The sequence below is a fragment of the Microcebus murinus genome, chromosome 2, assembly GCF_040939455.1.
Source record: "Microcebus murinus isolate Inina chromosome 2, M.murinus_Inina_mat1.0, whole genome shotgun sequence".
Lineage (NCBI taxonomy): Eukaryota > Metazoa > Chordata > Mammalia > Primates > Cheirogaleidae > Microcebus > Microcebus murinus.
Genome location: NC_134105.1, coordinates 26,074,182 through 26,095,220, shown reverse-complemented (window position 1 = coordinate 26,095,220; position 21,039 = coordinate 26,074,182). Strand labels below are relative to the sequence as shown.

Below are 21,039 nucleotides of genomic sequence, written 5' to 3'. Positions count from 1 at the left end.
CAAAGGGGGCAGAGATCTGTGAGACAGGGCCCCTCCCCAGCCATGAGTCTACACAGCAAGAGGGGGCAGCAGCTCTCGAAGAAGACGTGAGAAGGCCCTTCATCCCCACCTTCACCCCACAGCCCCACACCTGCCCCAGCCTCCAGGTGCTGGTCCAAACTTGGCCTGGTACTTTCAGCTTGTTACCTACCCTATCTGTCCCGGCTGCTCTGCGGGAAGGTGCCCTTGCACCCAGCCCACCATTCCACTCTCTGGCGCTGGGGTCACCATTTTCAGCCTCACTCCTGTCCGCCCACCGTTCGGCCTCTATTCAGTGCACAGATATTTCCCAGGCACCTGCACGTGTCATGCTGACATCCGATACACAAGATAGCAAGTTCTGTGCAGGCCAGGACTTCGTTTTGCTCACTCTCGTCTCCTCAGCACCTAGAACTGGGCCTGCACACTCCGACACTCCAGAACTATTTGGTTTATTGACCTAAATTTCTTGAATTACTCCTCACAAGTTTTTATTGTGAGCTCTGGACTCAGAGGAAGGGGACAGTACCAGAAAGATGGATGTGATGGTGAGACCAACAGCCTCCTATGCTCCCGAAAGGGCAAACCAAATAAGAACTGAGACCTGATACGTTTCTATCACTGTCGGCCACCCCACAGTCTCCAGTGTCATCGGGGAGCGCAGTTTCAGAGAGAAGCCAGACCGGAGCAGTCAAGCCATCTGAAGTGAGAAAGGAATTGAGGAAGGGGAATCGGGTGGCTGAGTCGTTCAAGCTCCAAAGCCAAGTTAGCCTCGACTTTCTCTCTGTCACTGTCCCTCTCCCACACCCCACATCCAGTCTGCTGCTGCTCAGCCGGCCCTGCCTTCGGAACACAGGCAGAATCTGATCACCTCGCAGCCCAGCCGCAAGCACCCCAAACCCCCGCCTCTCACCTCCCGGTCTCCCTCCTCCCACCCTTCCCTGGTGACAGTCCCAGTGCCATGTGGCAGTCATAGTGAGCCTTTCCAAACTCCGATTGTGTCCCTCTCCCACTTACAACCCTCTGATGGCTTCCATCCCATGCAGGATAACATCCGCGCCTACACCAAGAGGCCCTACACCTGGCTGCCTCCCCCACTGCTGGAGCCCTCGCCCTCACCCATCTGTTCCCGACACACCGGGCTCCTTGGCCTGAACGAGCCACATGCTCCCACCTCATGGCCTTTGCATTGGTTATCCTTTCTGGAAGGCTCTTCCGCCACATATTTCCCTGGCTCCCCCCCTCATTTCCTACAGGTCTTTGCTCAAAATGTCACCTCCTCAGAGAGCCCTTCCCTCACCTGTCCACCTGATCTCTAACCTCTTACGCTGCTTACTATTCTTTCTTGCGCTCATCACAACCCAACACATATATGCAATTCTGGATTATATCTGTCTTCCCTATGCACATGTGGAGCTCCTTGAGCGAAGGCAGGAATCTTTTCTGTGGTGTCCACTGGGGGCCCAGGGGGCTGGTCATCGCAGTGACTGGCATTGAGAAGGTGGGGGCCGGGGACTCCAGACAGCCCACACAGGAGGCAGGTTCTACATCCTGCACAACATGTGAAAAAAAGCATTTTTTGTTTTGTCTTTTTGTCTTTTGAGACAATCTTGCTCTGTTGCCCAGGCTAGAGTGCAATGGTGTCATCGTATCTCACTGTAGCCTCAAACTCCTGGGCTCAAGCAATCCTCCTGTCTCAGCCTCCTGAGTAGCGCACCACCACACCTGGCTTTTTTTTTTTTTTTAATTCTTTGTAGAGATGGGGTCTCACTATGTTGCTTAGGGAAAAGCTTGTTTATATTGTGAGAGCCAAGAATTTAACTCCATTTTACACACACACAAAAGATTTATACATTTATAATATACATTGAATTTTCCAGGAATGCAACTACTGTGTAGAGTGGCAGGAACTTGTACTTTATTTGCTCAGAACTTTCCCAAGGGTTCTTCATCATTTCAGACATTGTCACCGCCACATTCTAGCATCAGTCTGCACACACAGCTGGTACCTTCCTGGCAATTGGCCACTTCACAAATATGAGTCATTACCTCTTCTTTCTTATATATTATAGGACAAAGAAAACCATTACATACTTTTTAATTAGACGTGAAGGCTGGTATATTAGCCATGAATTTCATTTCAGGAGCACAGAAGGAGCAGCAGGAAGCATTAGGAAAAGGCAGCGCAGGGTCCGACGGGGTGGAGCTGCCCCGTGGGAAAGCAGAAAGTTGGACTCTGTGTTTCAAATCCAGCCCCCACCACTTACACCCGCGTGAGCACATGCACACTGCCTACCCTGAGCCTCATCCTACCCCCGTCAAATGGGAGTCATGCTGTAAACGACACAGGGTTATTGGGACGATCTGAAGGGTCAGAGTGCACACAACATTTATGCAGAGTGCCAGGTACCAGGCGGGTACTTAATATCCGTAGCTATTATTATTCACCAGCACCCTCTACCCAGCAGCTGTCCTGGGTGCTGGGGGTGTGGAGCCACTCAGAGGACCGGGCATGCCTCTGGAGTCCCTGAGTGTGTCCCCTTCTTTCCTCCATGCAGACCTGAGGACAGGTGAGGCCCCAGTGCCAGCAGCAGAGCAGCTGGAGCCAGCTCCCAGCTTGGCTGCTGGGATCGGGAGCAGAGTCGTGCTTGGGCTTTGCAGGGGACAGCGAATGTGCCAGCACCCCTGAGCCCCTATCATGGACTCTAGATCTCTCACCCCCTGAGCTCCCTTTAAGGCCTGTCTTTCCCATGTTTCAGCAAAGGAAGACTCTCTGTGCCTTCCAAGGAGAAATATCCCTGGTCTCACAGGCAGATAGGAGGGCAGAGAGGGGCCGGCAAGTGGGCAGGCAGCGAGGAGAGAGGACACAGGTGGGTGGACAAGTGGACTTTGAGCCAGACCTGCAGGTGACAGACCTGCAGAAAGATGCCAGCCACAAGACAGAAGCAGGCGGCTGGGCAGGGGACGCAGGCCTAAAGCAGAGTCAAGTGGCCAAGAGGGCATGTGGACCATGAAGATGGCCACATTGGCTAAAAGCTTCGGGCACCTTCCCCAAGCCTCCAGGAGCAGTCCTCAGCTTCTTGGACCCCTCCACTTCTCCACCGGGCCTGGGCTGGCATCCCCTGGAGAAGGCAGCACTCTGGGTACTCTATGTCTCTCTCTCTGAAGGGACCAGCCACTGTCCTCACCCTGCTCCAGCAAGGACACCTGCTTCCCCAGGGCTGAGTCACACCTGACCCACACCAAACACATGTCGCTTGCCAACCTGGACACACACACACCTTTGCCTGCAGGCGGAGGTACCAAGAGATCTGCAAAGCACAGAGATGCATGGAAAGAGCTTGACAGAAACGTGTCCAAAGCCGTACAGCGGGCACGCACGCACACAAGCGTGCACGTGGACCCTCACGCAGGTATGTGCAACACAAACTGAGGCTCCAAAGCACACGTGCTCACACAAGCACACCTGCACACCGATGTTTGAGTGGATGGTCGGCATTAAACATGTTCACACACTCCCAGCCAACTGGGAGGACAGGCGGTCACATGCATACCTTGAAGAATTAGAGATACAGCTCCCAGAACCCACCAATGTTGCCGACAGCTCCACAGTATTCCCCCGCCAGTGGGCGCCACATTCTGGCCTCACCTTCACCTCTCAGTTCCACCCACCGTCACATCCTTGCCCGGTGTGTCCTGTCCCCCACCACTCCGTCTCTTCTGGCTGACGCCACCTCCAGGAGACCCCTCGATGTCGGGTGTCCAGCGCTCAGGCTTTAGACACCTCTTCTCCTCCCAGGTGATCTCACCCACTCTTGGGGTGTTAAATCCACCTTATGAGTCTTCCTTAGGCTCCGCCTGCCTCCCAACCCCTGTACCCAGATGGCTCAGGGACATCTCAAATCCAGCCCAAAATGAAACCAACTCCCCCACCGAGAAGCCTTTCGTCCAGTGCCCAGGCCCAGGCCCAATACCAAAATGTCTTAAATTCCTCTTTCCCTCACGTGCACACCCAGTGCGAACTCCCTTCAGCATAACACTGAACCTGACCCCTCCCAGCTCCCCGCCCGCTGGCCTGCCCACTGGGGCCCATCCTACACTGAGCCACCACCAGTTCGAAACCAGCCTGAGCAAGACACCGTCTCTACTGAAAATAGAAAGAAATTAATTCACCAACTAAAAATATATATAGAAAAAATTAGCCGGGCATGGTGGCACATGCCTGTAGTCTCAGCTACTCGGGAGGCTGAGGCAGGAGGATCGCTGAGCCCAGGAGATTGAGGTTGCTGTGAGCTAGGCTGACGCCACGGCACTCACTCTAGCCTGGGCAAGAAAGTGAGTCTCGGCCGGGCGCTGTGGCTCACGCCTGTAATCCTAGCTCTTGGGAGGCCGAGGCGGGCGGATTGCTCAAGGTCAGGAGTTCGAAACCAGCCTGAGCAAGAGCGAGACCCCGTCTCTACTATAAATAGAAAGAAATTAATTGGCCAACTGATATATATATATAAAAAATTAGCCGGGCATGGTGGCGCATGCCTGTAGTCCCAGCTACCCGGGAGGCTGAGGCAGAAGGATCACTCGAGCCCAGGAGTTTGAGGTTGCTGTGAGCTAGGCTGACGCCACGGCACTCACTCTAGCCCGGGCAACAAAGCGAGACTCTGTCTCAAAAAAAAAAAAAAAAAAAAAAAAAAAAAAAGAAAGTGAGTCTCTGTCTCAAAAAAAAAAAAACTCCCAGGGGCAATACCCTACACTTATAATAAAATCCAAGCTCCTGTGCAGGGCCATCCAGTGAGCCCCTTCAAAGCCGCTGGCCACCCCCCACCCTGCACCTGCACCCCGTCGCTGTCACTCGGGCTTTATGACCCTGGGAGTGGGGTATCCCTAGCAAGCTCCTACCCCAGGCCCTTTGCCCTTGCCCTTGGTCCTGCCCCAACACTGTCCCCAGATCCTGGCTGGCATGACTACCTCCTCCTCAGGATTCAGTTCTCACCTGGAAGCCCTGTGAGAAGTGTGCCGGGTGGTGTCCACCACATTCCACCGTCCTGTCACCCGCTGAGCACTCAGCAGTATCTGAGACTGTCTTCTATCAACTGTCCAATCCAGCGCCAGCCCCAGGAAGGGCAGGGATTTGTGTCTGTTCTGTTTATTGCTAATTGCCACTACAGGCGTCCCTCAGTATCCATGAGGGGGTTGGTTCCCGGATCCCCAGTGGGTACCGAATTCAAAGGGTGCTGAAGTCCCTGACATAAAATGGCATAGTACTTGGATATAACCTATGAACATGCACCCATATACTTTACATCATCTCTCCATTACGTATAATACCCAATGTAATGCAAATAGTTATTATACTGCATTGTTTAGGAAATGACCAAAAAGTGTGCACACATTCAGTATAGATTCAATTTTTTAAAAAATAGTTTCAATGTGAGCTTGGTTAAACCCAGATGCAGAAAGTACTAGGGGCGAGGGACACACACTCAGCGTTTGTTGACCAGTGGCTGTACATTTATTTATACATAGACATACCCACCCCCATAAAAATACTCAAGCGGATCACCACATAGATAAATACACAGAAAAGGGCAAAAATACCTCCACACACGCTCACACAACAGACTAAACAGTCACAGACACCCAGGAGTCCCTTTCTTGTCCCCATGGGAGTCAGTCCTAGTTTTTTCCCCACCTGGATCTGCCCTCTGCTTGAACCCAGTTTCTGGGGGAGTGGGGGTCTCCAGCCTGGACAGGGAGGGGGTCGCCAGTCCATGGGCCTCAGACAGTGCCTTCAGCTATGTCTGCAATTTCCTCTCCCCCTTCCTTTCCTCCTCCTCTCTAAGGCTCCCGCCAGGAAGGCCTCCCCCTCACCCCAGCTCCAGCGCAGGGAGGGGAGGCCCAAGGAGGGGTGGGGAGGAGGGAGGAGACTGGGCAGAAAGACCCAGCTGCGCACGCTGATCACACAACACATTGCATGCACAGGCCCAGGTGGTTGTGCATGTGTGTGCAGGGCCAGGTTGAACCAGGGGGAAGCCGCCACAGGCCACCGGGCGCAAAGGCGCACAGGCGCTCCCTCGCAGGCACAGGCAGAGGCCCCGAGCTGGGGTCTGCAAGGCTGGCTGGCCCTGCCTGGCTCAAAGCCCTAGTCCAACAATCATTAACCCTGCGTGACCAGACCAGAGCTCGCCAGCTGGACACACTCACGCCTGGGCCCTGGGAGGAGGGGTTAAGAGTCCTCTCCCTACCGGGCTAGCTGTGCGTCTGGGGGTGCTGGCAACCTCCGCCAGGTCTGGGGAGAAGGGGCAGTCTTCCCTGGGGGAGGGAGCCTGGGGCCTCCCGGGAGGGGGTGCAAGGTGCAGCTGTAGGGTCTGAGAGTAGTGGGTTCAAATTCTGACTGTTCTGTCAGGTTATCCAATATCTCGGTGACTCAGTTTACTTTATCTGCTGAGTGGGGATAATGGTACCCACGTTATAGGGTTGTTGGGAGTGAATGAAAAAACACGTAAAGGGTTTATTTAGCCCCTTGCCTAGCACCTAGGCAGAACTCCATCATCACTATTATTGTTGTTGTTAGTAGCCCGGGGGCGGGTCCCCGCAAGGGCCTCCCCAGCGGCTTCCTGTGGGGGAGCAGACCGACCCCGCGGGCCTCGCTCCCCCTCCTGCGGCCGCTCACTCCTCTCCCCTTCCTCTCCCGGCCTTTTCCTCCCCGCCTCCCTGCGCCCCGCCCCGTCCCTCCTCTTTCCTCCGAGGAAACTTTCCGCCGGCTGGTCCATTGGCCGTGTCCGGCCCGCGCTGCCGCGGCCTGGGACCCAAGCGGGGCGGAAGGGGCTCAGGGCCCGGGTGTATGCGGCCGCCGGGCGCGCCGGGGCGGGCCGCCGGGAAGCGGGGCGCTGACGGTGAGCGAGCCCGGGCCTCCGGGCCGGGGGTCCCCGCGGGGCGGACGGGATGGGAGAGGGGAGCGGGGAGGCCCCCGCGTCTGTGTCCCCCGTCCCGCTCCCAGACGGCAGAGCCCGGCCTCACTCTGGGACCCCACAAGGGGCCGAGGGCTCCTGCGCCCCAGTGCGGGGCTCCGCGGGTCGGTGGGCGTCGGCGCCCGGGGAAGGATATCCCCCGACAGGGCCCGGGTGTGCAAGGAAGGCAGAGAACGACGCTGCAGGGTGGAACCGGCCGCTCCTCGGGAAGACCAGCAGCCCCGAGGAGAAGCGTCAGGGCCACGTCCGGGTTCGGAGAAGGACCTGACCTTGCTGCCCTCGCAGGCTGACAGAGGAGCTGCCCCCCAGCAGCATGGACGCCCCCCGAAGGGACATGGAGCTGCTCAGCAACAGCCTGGCGGCCTACGCGCACATCCGCGGTGAGGACGGGGGCGGAAGGGCCGAGGCCCTGGACCCCTCCCCGCCCCCACACCGCCCTTCCCTCCACGCCCAGCCCTTCCAGTCCCCCAGTCCAGTCGCCGGTCCCAACTTCCCCCACCCTCGCTGCTCACTGTACCTGCGCGGCTCCTAGCACCCTTCAAGTGGTTTTGCCCCTTGCCCTCAATCCTAGAGCGTGAAGTCTTTCCACGAAGGAATGGCTCCCACCCCTGAGGCCCCCCCATGACCCCTGCCCTCTGCCCCCAGCTAACCCCGAGAGCCTCGGCCTCTACTTCGTGCTGGGCGTCTGCTTCGGCCTGCTGCTGACCCTGTGCCTCCTGGTCATCAGCATCTCGTGCGCGCCCCGCCCGCGGCCCCGGGGCCCCTCTCTGCGCCGGGGTGCCCGCAGCAGCACCCTGGAGCCCGAGGAGGACGAAGACGAGGAGGAGGAGGACACAGTGACACGGCTGGGCCCCGACGACACGCTGGCAGGCCCCGAGCTGTCGGCGGAGCCCGACGGGCCTCTCAGCGTCAACGTCTTCACGTCCGCGGAGGAGCTGGAGCGGGCGCAGCGGCTGGAGGAGCGTGAGCGGATCCTGCGGGAGATCTGGCGCACCGGGCAGCCGGACCTGCTAGGCACCGGCACGCTGGGGCCCAGCCCCACGGCCACTGGCACCCTGGGCCGCATGCACTATTACTGACCGCCCGGCTCCCAGTGCAAGGCGCTCTGGAAACTGGACATGCAAATGGGCCAGAGCTGCCCCAGGACTTTCAGACTGCCCCGCCCCCACAGCTCCCCTGGTGCTATTGGGCATGGACCGCCACCCTCAGAGAGGCACCCTTCCCCAGGCCTACCATTAGAACCCTGGGGGGGGTGTGCAGGGGCCCCACTCATCTCTGGGGGACGAAGACGGGAAGTGACCAATGAAAGCTGCATTCTCAGTGGCTCAGTCTCTTCCCTCTGTTACCCCTACCCCCTCCCCGCCCCCAGTCTTCTGCGAAGGGGATCAGAGGCTGAGACCCCCCCACTCGACTCCTTTTCCAGCCTGCACCGCCTCTGTGCACACACCCGACGACTAGGCACACCTGCCTGTGTTCATAGACAGCACAAAGAAGCACACTCCTCCTGCACCCACACTCCACCTACTCCGCCCCCCTACACATGCATTCCACACCTGCAAACGCGCGGGCACACGTCGCCCTGTCCCCACAGTGCCCCGGGGTCAGGCATGCATTGCAACCACACAACACACCGGGCCTCGAGACCTAACCGTGGTGCTACCGGCCCCAGTGTAACCACGCCTGCTTGGGCTGGGCACTGGGTTCACTTCTGAGCCGAGGTGAGTTCAAGCAAGCCGACAGTGAACCGGGAAGGCTCCAAGGGGGCCTCTCTCCCTCCCCAGTTGCACAGCTGGATCCCGGAATCCGGCCGCTGGGCTCTGGGAATCCTGCCGCCGGGCAGAGCCCGACCCTGTCCCGGCCCCTCCTGCGCGCCATTTCTCCAGAGTGGAGACACCCCCCCCTCTCCATCCGGTGGCTAAAAATAGCTGCTTGCGCAGGCCTTGGGAACCGTAATGGGAGCCACATGTTGGCCAGATGTGCCCAGGAGAGACCGCCAGGAATGCGGAGGGCCGCCCCGCCGGCTCCGCCCCCACGGACCAGACCGGCTCAGCGCGCGTGCGAGGCAGAGTTTACTTTCTTGCGTTTCCCAAAGTCGTGTGCAAGCACAGGGGTGGCCCAAGCAAGACGTCCGTCCAGGCCGGGCCACGGTCCCTCGTAGGCCCGCCCTCAGTACGTCTGCGTCTGCGCATGGACGGAGTCCCCTGCCGGGGCCTTCTGGATCCTCTGCATCATCTGGGCCTGGGAGAGAGCGGGCGTCAGGGCAGGGCCAGCCGCCAGCCCCGCCCGCCGCGGACCCTCGCTCGCCCACCTCCAGCAACCGGCGCTTCTCCCTCTCGCTCTTCAGCTCCTCCCAGATGTCGGCCAGCTTCCTTCTGCGGACCCCAGGGAGGCCGAGGTGAGGGGACGGGCCGGCCCTTCCCTTCCCACGCCCCTCCCTGCCCCGCACTTACTCCAGCTGGGCCCCCATCAGCTCCAGCGCCCTCCGCAGGGACTCCAACTCGCCCTTCAGCGCCTTTTTATCCACTCCGTCGTTCTTGCTGTCCGTGGGACTTCGCAGGACCGGGGAATGGAGCGTGGGAGTCTCTTGGGGGTCTGGAGTCTGCTTGGTTGCATGTGGGTTTGGGGGGACAGGGGCTGTCTTATTAGGGGGCACCTCTTCCCTGGGAGCCACCTCCTCCTTAGGAGGAGCCACCGCTTCAGGGGGCACCTCCTCTTTCAGGAGAGCCTCCTCTTGTAGAGGCACCTGCTCGTCGGGAGTAGTCTCATCTTTTGAAGGTGCCTCCTCTAGAAGGGTTGGAGCCTCTTCCTGGGGGTGAGGCTTCTCAGGGACAGGGAAGGACCCTGGCTTGGACGTGGACTCAGACTGGGGTGGAGAGCTGTCCTGCTCCGCTAGGGGGTGTTGCATCACACAGAGGCAGCTGTCTGAGGAATGAGGCATGTGGACCTTCTCTTGGGGTTCAGCCTCTTTGGCCACAAGGGGTTCGACCTCCTGTAGGGTTTCCTCTGCAAAGGAGCGATGCAATGGAGTGGGCGCCCTTTCTTCAGTGAGCACCTGCTCTGGGGGCAAGACCTTTTCTAGGGAAGGAGTTTCATCCCCTAGAGGGGCCATCTTTGGGACAGGGACTTCATCCCTAGGTGGGACTTCTGGAGCAGGGTCCTCTTCCACAGAAAAGACCCTCTCTGGAGTGGAGGTCTTGTTCTCCAGAGTCGGGGTCTCCTCTGGGCTGGGGGCCTTGTTGTCCAGAGTTGGGGTCTCCTCTGGACTGAGGACTTTGTCAGGAGTCAGGATCTTCTCTGGGGTGGGGTGTTCTGGGGTGGGGACTTTGTCCTCCGGAGTCAGACTTTTCTCTGGGGTGGGGACTTTGCCAGGAGCCAGGATCTTCTCTGAGCTGGGCGCCTTTTCTAGAGATGGGATCTTCTCTGGGGTGGCGGGCTTGTCCAGAGGAGGAGTTCTACTCACAGCAGGGGCCTTTACCAGGCTGCTCTGCTCTTCCTCCTGCGGCAATGGGGGTGAAGTCTCAGCTGAGGGCTGGATGCCCTGGAGGTAGGAGTCTGGGTTCCCCTGCACACCACACCTGTGGGCACCGGCGTCTGCCCAGCACCCCCACTCTCCCATGCCTCCTGCCTCTCACCTGACTGGGTGCAGAGCGTTGCCGGGGAGCCTGGGTTTTGGATCGTTTTCTGCCAGGTTGGCTCGGACCCCCACTGAGGAAGCTGCCATTGGAGCCTATGAAAACAGAACCTCAGAGGTCCAAGCCCACTCTGACCCTTAGTCTCTTCCCATCCCTGTCCCTCAGCACAACCACGCTGTCCTCCAATCCTCCCCCCACTAGAGGAAGGCAGCCCTCACCTGAGCCTCGGAAGGGCAGCTTCTGAGTGTCCCTGCTGGCTGTTGAAGATGTCCTGGAACATATCCCATCAGGCCCTGGGGTTGGGGCCAGGCAGGGGCATTTCTTTTGGAGCACCCTCCTTCCCCCAACCCCTCCCTGCTCCTTACTTGGCTTTGCTGGGTCCAGTGGGGGCTGTCACCACCTTCTTGACTGCAGGGAGGGATGCTTTGGACATCAACTTTTTTGGTTCCTTAATAGGAACTGGGAGGAGAGAGAGGAATGAAGCATTCATTCATCCACTTACTCATCCACCCAGCAGATGCTGGCCCCATCTTGTGCTGTGAACAGGGGATTGTAGACAGGAGACGAATCATTTGACTCTGCCTTCTGGGAGCTCCTAGGAAGCCGGCCACCATCATGCCACACAGGCATGGGGAACTGTGGGAGCACCCCAAAAGGACACCTAGCAGACAGCTGTCAGAGAAGGCTTTTTGGAGAGATGGCTCCCTATCCTGCTAGGTTTTTATCCATACTTTTTCTCAGACCTGTCCACTGCTTAGTGCCTATGTGACTTCCCTGGTTCAGACCTTGTCTCTTTCCCAGACCATGGCAACAAGCTTCCCCCATCCACTTCCCCTCAAACTTCGTCTTCTCCATCTCATTCACTCCCTAAGAGATCTCACCCAGTCTTAGAGTAAGCCCACGACTCCCAAATTTTCATCTCTAGCCACTGCTGCTTCCCTGAACTCCAGACTCGTATCCAACTCGCCTCTTAATACTTCCGCTTGAGGAGTTAACTGGCATCGCACACTTAACAGACCCCAAACCAGTCTCTTGCTTCCCATCCCCCGAGAGCCTTGAACCTGCCCCTTTCCCTGCGCTCGCTCCCACGTGCTCAGACGACAAAATGTGGAGACATCCTGACTCTTATTTCCTTATGCCACACATCCAACCACCAGCAAATCCCGTCCACTTTACCACTGGAATTTTCCTGAATCCCATCACTTGTCGCCACGTCCACCACCAAGTGCTGTAGACCCAGTCACCGCCACCTTCACCCGACTATTACAACAGCCCCCAAGCTGGGCCTGGGCTGCACCCACCCTGCCTGTCGTGTGTTCTTCCTACAGCAGCCAGAGTGAGCTCACGTGCTACTGGGGAAGCAGACATAAATAAAGGAAAATATGTAGCGTGTTAGAGTTATTAAGTGTTATTGATAAGAATAGGCAGGGGTGTGTACAATTTTAAATGGGGTGGTCAGAAAACCCACACTGAGGTGACATCAGAGTGAACACCTCAAGACAGTCACACACAGTGATTCATATTCTTAGACACACAAGTAGCCACTCTGGCATGGGCACACAAGCTGGCATTTACTCGTACACACACATCATCACAGATACACACAAAGCCCGACAGCGGGGAGGGGCAGGGGTGCTACAGCCAGGCAGCAGGCTTTGAATCTCAGCTCCGTTCCTTGATAATTTGGGCAAGAAACATGTGCCCCAATTGTCTTCATCCATAAAACATGGATACCAATAGCACACACCTTGTAGGGCTGTTGTTGAGGTTTGAGTGACTTAATACACGTAAGTTGCTCAGAGGACTGTTTGGCAGATAGTCAAGCCCAGTAAATGTTAACTTTGACTTCTGCTTCTTGTTGTATGGTTGAGCAGGTGCTTTTAAAGGGCCTTCCCACTACAGAGCAGTTATATCCTGCTCAGGACACAATTTGGAGGCATTGACGGACGCAAAAGAGGTAGGGGAAGTCCACAAAAAAGGAAAGAGCTGGGGCCAAGAAGGTGGAAAGAGGGGAGCTGTGCTGTGCGGCTGCTAGCCTGGGGTCTGTGGTGCAGAGCAAGACTCTGCCTCCTTGGTCACCACGCACCAGAACCCAGTAGCCAAACAGCAGCGCCACCCTTGTGCCACCTTTCTCTGGGAGGACTGAAGTGGTCCCTGGTGGTTGGTGTTCTCTGGCTACTGGCAGAGGTGGAAGCAAATCCTCTCTGCAAGAAGTCTTCTCCTACTAAGGCCTGCAAGACTCCTACAGATTAAGTCATGAGCTAACAGAAATCATAAAACACACAGGAAGGCAGGTCACGGAGAGTGGAGTCAGCACACACGACACACAGCGGATCCTGGAATTGTCAGGTAGTGTAGCTATGTATAAAATATTTGAAGCTATGGGCGGGCATGGTGGCTCATGCCTATAATCCTAGCACTCTGGGAGGCTGAGGCAGGAGGGTCACTTGAGCTTAGGAGTTTGAAACCAGCCTGAGCAAGAGCAAGACCCCGTCTTTACTAAAAACAGAAAAAATTAGCCAGGCATGGTGGTGGGTGCCTATAGTCTCAGTTATTTGGGAGGCTGAGGCAGGAGGATCACCTGAACCCAGGAGTTTGAGGTCACAGCATTCTACCCACGGCCAAAGAGACTGTCTCAAAAAAAAAAACAAAAAAAAACTGAAGGTATGTATAAAATATTTGAAGAAATTAAGGATGTGAATGCAACAAAGGACCATGAGGAGCTGGGCACAGTGGCTCACGCCTCTAATCCCAGCATTTTGGAAGGCTGAGGCACAAGGATCACTTGAGGCCAGGAGTTCGAGACCAGCCTGAGCAAACTAGTGAGGCCTCATCTCTACAAAAAATAGAAAAATTAGCGAGGTGTGGTGGCACATGCCTGGGCAACAGAACAAGACCTTGTCTATTAAAAACAAAACAAAACAAAAAAAAAACAGAAGCACTGTAGTGTCATAGCATGAGGAGACCAGATACATAAGTTGTGATAAACTCCCTACAAGGGATATTATACAGCAGAGAAAAACAATGAACTATATCCACACACAACATGGACAGATCTTAGAAACAGTGTTGATAAAAACAGCAAGTCTCAGAAGACTATAAATATATGCTACCATTTTTATAAAGCTCAAAAGCAAACAAAAAAATTTAGTGGTACGTTATTGACACACACACACACACACACACACACACATATATATATATATATATATATATATGAAAAACTCAAGGGAATTACACACATAAAATTCCAGACCCTGGTTACCTTTGGGGTGGGGGAAGTGAGGGAGGCGAAAGGGAAGGAGCAAGCCATCGGTGATGTTCTAGTTCTTGGGTTTGGGTGACAGATGTGGGTATTCAGTAAGTTTTATAGCATACGTGTTATATATATATTTGGCATGTGTCAAGTATTAAAGATAAATAAAAAGACACCCCACATACACACAGGCACGTATACAAAAGCTATTCACCGACACATTTATATACACACAGTCTCATAGACTCAGACACAAAGATCCATACATTTCCTTACAAAATGAAACAAATCTATACGCGCTGATAGGCACATTCTCAAGACACACAGAGAAACATTAACCAATTAACACACACAAACTGACCTACACATTGATTTGATTTGTGTACATGCCCATCAGGCTCTTGACCCACAGGGGAGGGAGCTCCTATGTGCACATGCTGGACCACTGGGGCGCTGCAGGTGCTTAGGGGCAACTGGACCAGTGGGGTCTCCCAGAGAGCACCCCCAATCCCAGGCTACCCAGGCACCCACCTGATTCCCGAGATACCACCTTCCGTGGAATGAGCTTCTTCATCTATGCAGAAAAGAAGTACAGATTGAGCATCTCTAATTTGAGAACCAGAAATCCAAAATGCTTCAACATCTGAAACTTTTTGAGTGCTGACATGAAGCCACAAGTAGAAAATTCCATTCCTGACCTCATGTGACAGGGTGCAGTTAAAACCTTGTTTCGTGCACAAAATTATTAAAAATATTATATAAAATTACCTTCAGGGAAGGTATATTAGGTATATGTGAAATATAAATGAATTTTGTGTTTAGATTTGTGTCTCATCCCCAAGATATCTCATTATGTATATATAAATATTCTGAAATCCAAAACACTTTTAGTCCCAAGTATTTAGGATAAGGAATACACAATCTGTATTAGAATCCCAAGTGGAACCCCAACATGTCCAAGTCCACCTTCCTTTAGGGATGACCCTCCAGCTGGGTATAGGGAGTGCCATACCCCTTAGGTTGTTTTTAGGGAGCTCCATGCCCCTCCAGCTGTGTCCTAACTTTGTCCAGAATCCCCTGCCCCCTGTCACCCAAGTGTCTGGCTCTGTACTCACTGGGGGTGGTGGGAGCACAAAGTTGTCTGGAAAAACACCTCTTCTGCCTTGACACTCTCCTTCCCACCAGCCCTTATCCTCTGTGGTCTGGGAAAGAAACATGTTGGTGGGGAGGTGAGCCAGGTACCTCAGGCTCCTTCTTTCCAGGGTCCCACCTCTTCTCAACACCCCCTTCCCTGGGCACTCCCTGCCCCGGTCCTCTCACACCTTCCTCAGTACTTTCACCAAGTCTCCTCTCCGAAGTGCCAGCTCGTCTGGGGCCTCAGGCTGGTAGTCAAACAGGACCCTGTAGGTCTCAGGGCGGGAGACTGAGGAGAGGTCAGTCCACTGAAGCCAAGCCTCCCCCGTCAGTCAGCAGCCCCCTCCTCCATCTGCTTAGCTGGTCTCCTTCCCCCAAGTCAGAGTGGCTTGGGAGTAGGGGGGCAGGGGACACTCTGGCTGGCTGCTCACCTGTCCGCAGGTAGTCTGGAGGGCTGTCATAGGTCAGGCTGCTCAGCTAGTGGGGGTAAGGGGAGGGAAGAACACGTTGAGCCTCTGGCCACTCCAAGAGGAACTCACCATCTCTATGCCCATTCTGACCCCATTTACCTTGGGAGGCCGCGGCGGACTGGGACTGATTGAAGGCATATCTGGGTGACCAAGGCCTGGTGGGGGACAGTGAGGTTAGGGAGGATGATAATTCACAGGTTAGATCATGGGTGAGGGTCAAAACGGTCACAGGATCAGGATATGTGGATCACAGGCTCATGCCACTGGGAGGGTTACTGGAGATTGCAGAGTTTGGTCCCAGGGGGTCACAGGGTCATGGGGTTGAGGTCTCACTTGGGGGCCCACTGTCCAGCAACTCCACAAAGTTGGATGGGAAGGCTCCCAGCTGCCCGTTCTTCTTCCCCAGCCACCAGCCGTCCTCAATCTGGGGAGAGGGGGAGGACGCAGGGGCATCTGGTTCTGTCCCAAGGGTCAAATCTTCCACCCTTGGTTCCGCCCCAGGACCCCATCTTCCCTTGCTCCTTCACTACCCATCTCTGCGCCCCTCACGGCTCCCAACGCCCACACCCTCACTTCACCCATCCCCCTCACCCAAACCTTCCCATCACCTCCTCCCCCCACCGCCTTCCCTCACCTCCTTTATCACTTCCACAGTCTCCCCAGCTTGCAGCTTCAGCTCGTCCGCCTGCTCTGGGCTGTAGTTGAAGTTCACTTTGCACCATCTTTGGGGGCCCCGAGATTTGGCGGGGTGACCTGAAGCCAGGCAAGAGCGCGGCAGCTTGAGCCGTTTGCCCCAGTCCGCTGAGCAGGGAGAGGGGTGGGCGACAGCACCCCTCTGTACCTCCAGGCCCCGCCCTAGGGCGAGCATTGTGCTCGAGGACCAATCACAGGCCGCAGGCCGGCTCGCGGCCCCTCCCGGAGCCGCGTCCGTCACCGCGAGCAGGGGCCGCCCAGGCAGCGCCGGGTCCGCGCGCTCCCCCACCCCCACCCCCACCCCCGCGGCGCTCACCTCGGCGGCGCGCGCAGCGCGGAGTCTGCGCCTCTCCAGCGCCGCGTAGACTCTCTGGGACCTCCTGGGAATGAGGGTCGGGGAGGGCGCTCTCATCTCCAGGGCGGCACACGCCCCGATCCCCAGCCCGTCCCTGGCCCGGCCTCACCTGCACCAGGTGCTCAGGGAAGAGGCCACAATGACCCTCTAGCTCTCCGCGCAGCCACCCGCGTGCGGGCCCCTCGCGCACCTGCCGGACCACGTCCCCGGGCGCCAGACTCAGCTCGTCCCCCTTCTGCGCGCGGTATCCGGCCAGGACCAAGACCTCTGCGGGCAGAGGACAGGGCGGGACGCGGCTCAGAGAGGGCCAGTCGGGGCAGCTGGCCGTGGCGGGCGCGAGTCCCGGGCTCCGTGTAGAGGACAGCGGAGTGGGGTGGTGGTGTAGGCTTTTGCCAATTCCACACCGCTGCAGAGGAGTCACTCAAAACTCTCTGCACATACCCATGGCTTCCCGGGCGCCCTCCAGAGCCTAGCCGGTCCTGCCGGTGGCCGAGTACTGGGTCCGCGTAGGGTGGGACGGGCCGCGTGATTGTGAAGCAAAGGAGGCGTAGACGCAAGCCGATAGGTCAGGCTCCAGGTGCTGCCAGTGGGTGTGGGAGAGGGGGCGGCCCGGCTCAGCAGGTTTGGCCCCCAACCCACGGGCGAGGACTCCGGGGTCCCTGGACTGCGCAGGGGTCACAACTCCCTTTAGGCTCTTCCCCGCCCACCTCATTTTTAGTCTAGGTGCCACTCCCCATCTCCCAGCCTTAGCCCGGAGGCTCCCAACCACAATTTCCACAGATCCTTCCAAGGCCCACCCTCTCCCAGGTGGCAAGATTTTAGCTGCAGGGGAAGAGGTGGGGAGAGGCACATACCAGGGTGGCCCCCCTCCCCCCGCTGGTAGCAACCACTCTAAGCCAGCCCAGAGTGGAGGAGGTAGCAGCTCTTGCCCGCGCTAAGATGGAGCTGGCATACTTAAAACCTCCGCTTTCCTTCCCTGCTCCCACTCCTTCCCCCGCCAAGAGGAAAGAGAGAGCAAAGACCCCCACTTTGAAGCTGCAGGGGCCAGGCTGGTTTCAGAAAACACCTCCGGATTCTCCCTGGAGGTTAGGCAGTTAAGAAAGAACTTCACGAGTTTACAAGGCTCCCATTCAGTCAAACCCAGAGCTGGCTAGAGTCCGAAGGTTAGGGCCCACCTACAGCCAGTCCCATGTGGGACAGGCTTAACTTTCAGGTAATCTTCCTGCCCAAGGAACACAGAAAGCTGAGCCTGCTAACCACACCCCTTGACTCTGGCCCCACCACGGAAGCAAGCCAAAGTCCTTATCCATGACACCAGTGAAAATATCTGGTTCTCCTGAGGCGGCCAAGGTACAGGATGAAAACCACTGCAGTGGGACTGAGACGTTCCTGCCAGGCAGGAGAGCTAAGGCTCCCCAGGAACAGAAGCAAGTGTGAGGCTTGTGACGACGCAGCTAAGCGGCAGACTGGGCACAGCTTCCACAGGCATTTTCTCTTTTAGGGTTCCTGAAACTGCTGTGGGGGTATCTACCACCCCAACCACACACACACTCAGGGTGACAATGACCAGAGCCCATTTACATCTGCCACTTCATTTATTTTTTTTATTTGCAGGAGGAGTTGAAACAAATTTTAAGGGAGATTTTCATTTTTTTCCCCTAAACATGAATCATTCAAGAAAAACCAACTTAACTATAGAAATGTAGCAAAGTAAGGGGAAAGAAGCACAACAACCCAAGAGGCAAAGGCTGGGGGAGAGATGGGTGCAGTCCGCATATAACATATGCATAAATGCCTATGATCCACCCGCTCCGGACCGCCTCCCCAGAAGGCAAGCACAAGAACCCATTTTAAGAGGATGTTTTCCCCCCCCAAACATCTGAGAATGTTTCAACTTAAAGCTTAAGGTTAAAAAGGAAAAAAAAAAAAAAGAAAAAAAATCCCAAAGAACCCCATGAACCACCCAGCCATAACCACCTTCCTTAATCGATCATAGGAGTTTCTTTTCATTTTATAAAAAGATTAATAAAAAATATTGAAAAAATTATTTTCTCATCTTATATTTGTAAAGATAATAGAATTCATAAGTTTCTTAGAAAACAGACCAGAAACTGCCCTCCAGTTTCCACCCCTGCTGCTGAGAGGATCAGCATGACTAGAAAGTTTGGGATGCTGGAGCTGCTGGTGGAGAATGGAAAGCCCAGCCCAGAAGAAATCAGAAAACACGGGCATATGGACATGTAGGATGCGGCTAGGAGCAACTCCACGTGATACATGGCTGCACGGAAAAGGGGAACACAAGGTGGTCAGAAAGGCCTTAAACTCCTCCTTGACATACAAAACCGGTTTTTACAAAGATCCAAGCAGTTTGGTCCCAAACTGAGGTGAACGCTTCAACGTTTATTCACATGCTTTGTTTTCTCTTTTAAGAATCAAAGTTGCCCAAATTAAATCTTTCTAATATTACTACATATGCCTAAAAAAAGAAAAGAAAAAAAAAAAAAAGAAGGGCTTTTAAAATCAGGACAGGGAAGAAGAGATTGAAAACCATCAAATTAGTCCTCTTAGCTCCAAATGAAATGAAATTAAGAACAAAACTGTTGGTTTCTAATAGGGAATAAACCAAAATCCAAACATCACTCTCCCTCCCTACCCCTGCCCCCACCCCTCACACCAACAATAAATGAGAAACACAGCTAGAGCCCAATGTGTTGTGTTCTGCTCAAGAGCTGGGCCTGACCCCAGGCTCCATGGCCAGCCTCCTCTGTCCAGTGGGACACAGCGCCAGGGATATTTTCTGCTGTAGTAGGATTCTGCATGGCTAGTAGGAGGTGGGGGTGGGACTTTCAGAATCTTCTTGAGGCTCCTGTCTAGCTCCTCAACCAGCCATCTTCCCAGCGCCTCTCTCCCCTGGGCCAGGGATGGTGTCCAGAGTGGCCCCTACTCAGTTGTGGGCTGTAAATTGTCCTTCTCTTCTCGGTTCTCTGTCCCACTCTCGTCGTCTTCAATCTCTCCTTCCTCCCCACTGAATTTGTCATGGGCCCATTTGGGGCTGGTACTGGATTTCCGGAACATGAACCGGCCTCGACCCCGGGGAAAGGCTCCTCGGCCACGGCCACGGCTCACCCACTTGTCACTGCCTTCGCCTTCACGGTCATCATGCTGAGGGAAAGAAAACTGCCATCAGTGCCCAAGTGAACAAGAATTAGGCAGAACTCTCTTCTCCGCACCCACCCAAATGTGCCTTTCCCAAAAGAACCAGTGCCCTAACCCAGCCTTCTGCTCCTTTTCTGCCCTTCTCCCTGTCCCCAACTCCCAAAATGCAATGGTTCAGATCCAAGAGAATATTAGTAACTTAGGAGTTCTAAGGTAATAACCTGGGCATTCTAATGATGATAAACCTTCACTGAGCACTGAAGCAAGACATGTAAAAGTGTGTATTTCATTTAATCCTCACATCTGCCCTATCACAATCACCCTTCTTCAAGGAAACAGGCTTAGGAACCTGAAGCAATTCTCCAAGGAGAATTGAGTTTGAGAAAGATGGGTTTAAGAAAGCCAATCATGCTAAAACGTGAAACTATGTCTGAACTGGATTGTTAGGCAGTTAAGAGAGGAAGCAACACTTAGAATGTACAGCTGAGGCTCTAGCTCTTCCCAACCTTCTACCCCCAGCCTCCCATCTTATATCTCCTCTCTTTAGTTTTGTGCAAGGAGGCAGCATGGCAGAGTAAGAAAAACACTTAACCGATATCTCAAACAATGCCTGCTCTGGCACTCTCACAGAACAGAAAGAGAGATCCAATGAAAGAATGAATGAGAAAGCATTTTTAAAACCACAAGTTGTAACTTTATCAACCCCATCACTTCAAAGAGTCTAAACCACCCACCCACACAAGCCTTAGGCTCTTAGAGGTCCGCTCAGCTAAAGTGCCAGCTTCCTCTGATCAAGGCTGCTTGTCTGCCACACTAGATGAATCAGGTTGGCAATGGTCTTTCAAGCGGCCAATAGGACAGAGGTGAGGGGATCTGTATGGCATTTAATCCCTCCCCTACAGCAGTCCCATTCCAACCAACTATAACTGCAATGTGGCTGTACATATATTAAATCACAATTCTGGACAAACCAACTTAAGGCCTTAGTATCAGCTTCGATATGTGCCAAAGGCCCTCTAGCTCCTCCTGGTTATCCCCAGAAACATACCAAGTAATACTTCTTGCTTTTGGGTGTGTACTCTGGGTCCCACTCTTCTTCCCGGTTTCGCTTTTGAAAATCATTGTTGCTGTTGTTGTTATTGTTACCAGAGTAGTTACCTCTGCCCCAGCCTCTCCCTCTGGCTCGAAACTGGGGGGAGAAGGGAGACACAATAAACAATCATGTAAGGAATGAGAAAAACCTCCCTGCATTCTGTTCACACACATTTCTGGTATGGAATAATAGGCAGCTGTCCTCCAGTCATATGCTGGTCAACTAGTCTCCAGCCATTCCCTTTCTGTTCATGTCTATAGCTAAGAC

The 21,039-nt window shown here is 54.9% G+C and overlaps 3 protein-coding genes across 8 annotated transcripts in view; 1 reads left to right on the top strand and 2 right to left on the bottom strand.

Annotated features, from left to right (window-relative positions):
* The first annotated feature begins 6,670 nt into the window (after positions 1-6,670).
* EVA1B (eva-1 homolog B) lies at positions 6,671-8,306 on the top strand. Its single transcript, XM_012765213.3, has 3 exons — positions 6,671-6,908; positions 7,269-7,363; positions 7,629-8,306. The coding sequence occupies exons 2-3, from the start codon at positions 7,297-7,299 to the stop codon at positions 8,060-8,062; spliced, it is 501 nt and encodes a 166-aa protein (XP_012620667.1). The 5' UTR covers positions 6,671-6,908; positions 7,269-7,296; the 3' UTR covers positions 8,063-8,306.
* Positions 8,307-9,034: 728 nt separating this feature from the next.
* On the bottom strand, positions 9,035-17,068 carry SH3D21 (SH3 domain containing 21). Of its 2 annotated transcripts, XM_012765210.2 has the most exons (16): positions 16,965-17,068; positions 16,633-16,790; positions 16,485-16,548; positions 16,110-16,228; positions 15,809-15,899; positions 15,575-15,630; positions 15,437-15,482; positions 15,194-15,294; positions 14,987-15,073; positions 14,403-14,445; positions 10,981-11,074; positions 10,834-10,886; positions 10,616-10,710; positions 9,434-10,479; positions 9,292-9,355; positions 9,035-9,221 (listed from the first exon to the last, which is right to left on the bottom strand). In XM_012765210.2, exons 1-16 carry the CDS (start codon positions 16,966-16,968, stop codon positions 9,150-9,152), a joined length of 2,193 nt encoding a protein of 730 aa, XP_012620664.1. In that variant the 5' UTR covers positions 16,969-17,068; the 3' UTR covers positions 9,035-9,149. The 2 variants fall into 2 exon arrangements, with proteins under 2 accessions (XP_012620664.1, XP_012620665.1); XM_012765211.2 differs by lacking the exons at positions 15,809-15,899; positions 16,633-16,790; positions 16,965-17,068 and having other exon boundaries at positions 16,485-16,542.
* Positions 17,069-18,099: 1,031 nt separating this feature from the next.
* THRAP3 (thyroid hormone receptor associated protein 3) overlaps positions 18,100-21,039 on the bottom strand; it is a 69,045-nt gene continuing 66,105 nt past the window's right edge. For all 5 annotated transcript variants that reach the window (XM_075996640.1, XM_075996634.1, XM_075996633.1 and 2 more), the window contains 2 exons: positions 20,728-20,868; positions 18,100-19,685 (listed from right to left, as the gene is read on the bottom strand). In XM_075996640.1, the coding sequence (XP_075852755.1) occupies positions 19,464-19,685; positions 20,728-20,868 (363 nt within the window). In that variant the 3' untranslated portion in view covers positions 18,100-19,463. The remainder of the gene's footprint in view (positions 19,686-20,727; positions 20,869-21,039) is intronic.

Excerpts from the sequence above, each read along its gene's own strand:
- EVA1B (XM_012765213.3), top strand. The coding sequence starts at position 7,297 with ATGGACGCCCCCCGAAGGGACATGGAGCTGCTCAGCAACAGCCTGGCG. Across the intron at positions 7,364-7,628 it reads GGCCTACGCGCACATCCGCG|CTAACCCCGAGAGCCTCGGC; the intron begins GTGAGGACGGGG and ends CTCTGCCCCCAG.
- SH3D21 (XM_012765210.2), bottom strand. Across the intron at positions 15,900-16,109 it reads CTGTGGAAGTGATAAAGGAG|ATTGAGGACGGCTGGTGGCT; the intron begins GTGAGGGAAGGC and ends CCCTCTCCCCAG. Across the intron at positions 10,711-10,833 it reads GCTGCCCTTCCGAGGCTCAG|GCTCCAATGGCAGCTTCCTC; the intron begins GTGAGGGCTGCC and ends CTGTTTTCATAG.